Source organism: Monopterus albus, unplaced genomic scaffold (assembly GCF_001952655.1).
Source record: "Monopterus albus unplaced genomic scaffold, M_albus_1.0 scaffold16.1, whole genome shotgun sequence".
Taxonomy (NCBI): domain Eukaryota; kingdom Metazoa; phylum Chordata; class Actinopteri; order Synbranchiformes; family Synbranchidae; genus Monopterus; species Monopterus albus.
Genome location: NW_018127896.1, coordinates 1497214 through 1502903, shown reverse-complemented (window position 1 = coordinate 1502903; position 5690 = coordinate 1497214). Strand labels below are relative to the sequence as shown.

The window sequence follows — 5690 nt, the reverse complement described above, 5'->3', positions numbered from 1 at the left end:
GGGGGGACACTGTGGGTGGGCGCTGCCGGCGGCGCTGCAAGTACCGGTCCCATCCAAATGCAGTATAGTACCATTTTAAATGCCGCAGTACCGCGGTACCATACTAGTACCGGTATATCGTGCAACACTAAAATGTGCAATAGGTTACAAATAATTATGGACTATTAAGAAAGGCTGTATTAGCCACTGTAAGATTTCAGGTCCTTGTACAGAAGATACAATCACCAGAGTCTGTAATTTCTTCACATTTGTACTATTTAATCAATAACCAATAAAAAACTTATTTAATTCAACATCTGTTCACTTATTGAGTCAACTGCCAAAACTGATACTGCAAGACAAATACATAAGCAAAAACATTCAAATGTTTTGTAAAATCAAGTCCTAATTAATATTTGTTTCACATTATACACAACTGAGAATGACAATGTGTAATATGAACTGAAGATAGTTGATTTGATTTTGATTTGATTTGGTTTATTCTTTCAAACATGCAGAACAAACACACATAATTATACAAATCCAACCAATGCTGATTCAGAATCAGTTTGCTTATACCTAGTACATGTTTGAATGGAGTAGGAAGAAGTCAGACTTATCCAGTCCTACCCCATGACATCATCTTATACAAAAAATGTCATGCATCATTGGCTGCAAGCAGTATCTAAACATAGGTAATTCTCTTCTTCACCAGACAAGTAATTCACAGAAATTTAAAACAGAGTGTTTCCTTCCTGCATTCTTGATTAAATCTCTTATTCTTGCATGTATCTTGATTGACACATACATTTATATTTATATTTAAACTCCTCGATTCTAGTACTGTTTTTCATGTCCACACTTAAATTATTCCATAGTTTTATTCCACTTATAGAAATACAAAATCTTTTTTTGGTCGTACGTATAGCATGAACTTTTAGATTCAACTGACCCCTTAAATTGTCAACCATGACACCTAGAAATTTGATTTCATATACTCGTTCTATATTAGCTCCCCCAATTTTCAATTGAAGTTCATTATCTAGTCTACGATTCCCAAATACCATATATTTGGTTTTCTCCAAATTCAAAGATAGTAAGTTGCTATCACACCATTTCTTTATCTTCACAAATTCCTCTGAAACCCTTCCCACGAGTTGCTGTAGTTTATAGAGTATTAGTAAAATAAGTGTTAGTAGTAGTAGTTAATTGTTGTTAGTTACATTATTTCAAAGCCAGAGTAGCTTTAAATTGATTATATAAAAACACAACACAGTTTCAGTTTTAGATGTTTAAAGCCCACGCTTTGAAAGATCCCGGTTCGTTGGTTGGAATCTAGAAACAAAACAACATGAACAAAAATTAACAGATGTATGCCCAGCATGTTAAACTCCCAACGGATACTTGTGGTGTAATGAGTTTTTCATTGCAAGTTCAGACTGTCTTCCTTTTTTATGAGTCGTAGTTTACTGGTCTGTCATTTTGTTTGGTTTACTCTCACACAGAAAACAATGAGGAAAGTTAAAAAAAAAAAAAAAAAGTAATAAATTCAGGCAGAATAAATGAAATCTTGTACAGTTGCTTCCTCTATATATAAAGGGGTCAGACACAGCAAGTGAATTTATAATTCTTTCGAAGGCTGAATGTGTCATAGGATTTCTCCTGTCACTGAATCAAAAGCCGTAAAAGCCCCCAAATCCCATGAATTCATCAGTGTAGTTTTAGTGGAGAGTGTTTTATGAAGGTCTAAATTCCTACCGAAGTATTTCAGTATCATTACCTTCTGAGTGAACGGGGAGGCACAAGCGAGACAGGCCCTCTCTGGTGTCGCAGGACTGTTCAGGGAAAACGGGCCGACTAGATGGGACTCTGAGCGAGCTGCAGCCACGGCGTGTTTGATGGCGAAGAACACCGAACTCCCCATACAGACGATGGGTTCTCCAATACCCTGCAGAGGATCATTGGGAGTTTTTGTGTTGATCAACATAAACACAGGGGAAATCCAAAAATGGTCAGGGGTGACCAATAAATTTTTGTACTAACTCCAGCTGTATTACTACCTTAAAGAATAAACATATTAAATGTAAGACATACTCCTCACAGTCTCTTTAAACAAACACCAGACAGTGCAGCACACAAATTTCACTTGCATTCAACAATGTCAAGAACATTTTGTAACTGCAATGCTGGGGCTATTCGCCAGTGGATGATTAATTACGTACAAGTAAAATCAAGGCCTGTCAAAAAGTCTTTGTTTTGTAACTACATGTAAGCCATGTATAAAAAAAGCTGAATGAAACAAAACCAAAAAAGAAGCATATTCAAGAAAATAAAGGTGTACACCTGTACATCATGACCTCTGACCTTTGAGGAGTAGATGGCATGAGGGTTGTTCGAGTCTGACAGCAGATAGATGTTGAATCGAAGTGGCACGTCACAGACCGCAGGGATCTTATACTGAGATGGCCCTCGAGTGTACAAGAGCCCAGATGGGGAAAACTTCAGCTCCTCCAGAGTGTAGAGGCCCAAACCCTGCATGAACGCTCCTTCAATCTGAGAGGGGAACGACAAATACACTGAGGATTGGGAATGAAAAGAAGCAAATAATAGAAAAAGACAAAAAGAAGAAATGTAACCGTATGAAAAAGAATTTTTTCATCTTTAAACTGAGAAAAAACAAAAGAAAAAGAAAAACTAATTAGAATGTGTGATTCCAACCATCAGATTCCTTTTAGGTTTTATTTTATTTTCTCATTTATATGAGCTGTAAAGAAAGAAGTCTGACAACGATATAGCATTGTAATATTGCATATATCATTGTTGACTTCCAGAGAAATTTAATTGAAAAAAGTGTAAAAAGTCATAGAGACCTGTCTAAAACCATGTAAATATTTGTTAGAAAGCATATTCCTAATACTCTGGACTCTTTTAATTTGTAACTACACTGTATGTCCACAGCCAGTGGAAGTCTTCACTCTCTTTATCATTAGTAGGAGATTACACATTTTCCGTGACATTACATGTGCATATCGGTGCCTTATTAAAATTATTAGAAAACTATGGTAATATATATAAAAAAAGGTCAGATTGTTTTCTTTTTCTGACAGCAAAGTGTAAAAACACGTTCTTCTGCTAGAATAAGACGCCACGATCCTTTGGTGCAACAGGTTAGTCCCACCTGGCCGATGTCCACAGAGGGGTTCATACTTCTGCCGATGTCGACCACGATGTCTGTCCTCACCGTCTACAACAAGCAAAAACGACAACACCGTTGAGCTGCAACTTTAAATTCAGAAAGTCTGACAAAGTTTGGTGTAAATATGAAACGCGTGTGCTCTGACCCTGTAGTCTCCTGTGAGGCTGTCCAGCTCCACCTCTGAACAACACGCTGCAAAGGTGAAGTAAGCGTAAGGACGACCCTCCATCTTGTTCCAGTCTATGTAAACCTCTGGACCCCTGAGGCCAAACAAGAAGTTGCTGTCACTGTTTCCTGATTCATTGATTATTTCAGTGAGACTAAGTCTGTCTCGCTTACCTGTGGAATCCGGTGGCTGACAAACTGATTCGCTCTAAAAATGCTGCACTGACCTGAGAACAAAAGAAATTCATGCCTCTACTTGTACAGGTTTTCCAATTTTCAGGATTAATCTATGCTTCTGAAATCATACCCAACTCTCCCATGATCCTTTGGGGTTCTTCTGCCTGATTGGCTCCAGCCGCTGGTACAGAGTCTGGCAAGCATTCTGAAAGTGAGAAATAGTAAATGAAACATACGAGTACTATTTGATTTGATGCCACTGTCGCTTTTCAATATCACTCCATTAAAGAAAAAAATACAAGCTCTTGTATTCAGCATCTGCAATATTAATAGACAATACAGAAAATCCTATCATTTTTATAAGAAATAACAGAAAATGTAGGAAGCGGACTTTACCTGGACTGCCAGGCCATTACTATCTGTGCCAAAGGAGGCAGCAGAGGGGCAGGTGTTGGGAACGGTGCCGGTGCTGGTTTCACTGATGTAGATCTTGGAGGTCGGAATATGAAGCTCCCGACTCGCCACCTAACAGTGAAACGAAAGAAATGAGCTACGTCAAAAGAATCAGTTAAAAATTGAGACACATTTGCTGTTAGAAGAGAGAACAACATTTTATCTAGAAGGTGATGTCGGCAAAAAGAAATCGAACTTAGCTATTTAATGGCCACCTGCCTTCAGCACACATGGACTATTAAATACATGTAAATGCAATTTACTGGTAGTAGGGTTTGAAGCCTGTGATATACTAGGCCAGTGGTTCTTTGACCTGATTCTTTGTCACAGCACCTGTTGTATTTTGGTATGGACTCCCTGACCCAACTCCGTCCCGCCATGAGTGACCAGAACAGAACCGTCTCTATAGATGTGGACTAGAGCTGCAGCCTTTTACACAGTGACAGAAAAATATTCACATCACTAACAGGGTCACAGAATTTCAGACTTTTCACCTTTACTACAGACTAAAGCTAGCAATGTTTTGCTTTTAAAACTACTTGATTTTAATGTATTAATAAAAGATGCATTAAAATATCAGCAAATATGACTGATAAAACTGAAATAAACAGACCTGATTGAAAAACTTGTCTGTGAAAGAAATGCCGTATTTAAGGGGGATAATGGATATTCCCCTCTTCTTCCAGCGGTTCTGCTGGTTAAACAGGTCGACGGCTTTGCAACGGGCGCTGTAGTCAGACTTGAGCTTACATTCCTCCCAGCAGCGCTGCAAGTTCTCTGGACTGAACTCAAGCTTGTAATGGGTGACTGATGGCCCTTTGTACATGTTCATCTCCCGAATCTGGATTGGAAAACAGGAATAAGGAATGTTTTCCATTGTCTGCCACCTGAGTTTTTGAGAAGGGCTGCACATGACGAATAACATCAGACGTGGTAAGACAACATGGAATGTGACCTGGTCTGCAGGGCGTCCCAGCACCATGGCCACATCATTGACCATGTTCTCCACAACCATGAGGCTCTGAGGCACGCCAAAACCCCTGAAGGCGGTGTTGGAGGGCAGGTTGGTCCTGCAGGCGGCTGCACGGCCTCGCAGGTTTGGGATGTTGTAAGCATGGTCTAAGTGAAGCAGCATTTTCTCAGTTACCTGCAGGAAGAAGACAATCAGAGATGACATTTTCTATGTTTGTGTTGGAAAATGCAGATATATCTTACCATCTTCTCTAACATTTATATGCTGTATGAAACAAGTAAAATCTCTTTTACCCACCATCACAGATTCATCAACGGTGGCGCCAGAATTGGTGTAGTACTGGATATCAGCAGCCGTGATTCTTCCATCATTCATGAAACCCACCTGAAACAATCAAATCAATCAGCATTACTTCACATCTTTGCTGACAAACACCACAATCTTCCCATGCTGGATCAATCACCAACAGTTTGACCACATTAAAATTCAGTTTTAAAATATAAAAAGTTTGAATTTTAACCAAATAAATTACCTTTAAAAAGCTTTAATTGTGTCCTTCTCAAATTGTTTCATTTCAAAAATTTATAAAGGCATGAAGTAACTTTACAGAGAAAGAACATTTTAAAAAATGCACAGTTTTTTTTCTGTATTCATCATTTTATCCCTTGAATAATCTTGTCACCTGTCAGATTATTCAAGGGACATCTTTCAGAGTCTCTGCCCCACATGAAAGATGTATCCTGCTGA

The 5690-nt window shown here is 38.7% G+C and overlaps 1 protein-coding gene across 1 annotated transcript in view; it reads right to left on the bottom strand.

Moving 5' to 3' along the window:
- Positions 1–1055: 1055 nt before the first annotated feature.
- Positions 1056–5690, bottom strand: part of aox6 (aldehyde oxidase 6) — a 16700-nt gene continuing 12065 nt past the window's right edge. The window contains exons 24-35 of the mRNA XM_020592182.1: positions 5241–5327; positions 4926–5117; positions 4584–4811; positions 4304–4399; positions 3914–4042; positions 3648–3722; positions 3515–3567; positions 3321–3435; positions 3158–3223; positions 2344–2532; positions 1760–1927; positions 1056–1314 (exon numbers count right to left, since the gene is read on the bottom strand). Of these exons, the coding sequence (XP_020447838.1) occupies positions 1264–1314; positions 1760–1927; positions 2344–2532; positions 3158–3223; positions 3321–3435; positions 3515–3567; positions 3648–3722; positions 3914–4042; positions 4304–4399; positions 4584–4811; positions 4926–5117; positions 5241–5327 (1449 nt within the window). The 3' untranslated portion in view covers positions 1056–1263. The remainder of the gene's footprint in view (positions 1315–1759; positions 1928–2343; positions 2533–3157; positions 3224–3320; positions 3436–3514; positions 3568–3647; positions 3723–3913; positions 4043–4303; positions 4400–4583; positions 4812–4925; positions 5118–5240; positions 5328–5690) is intronic.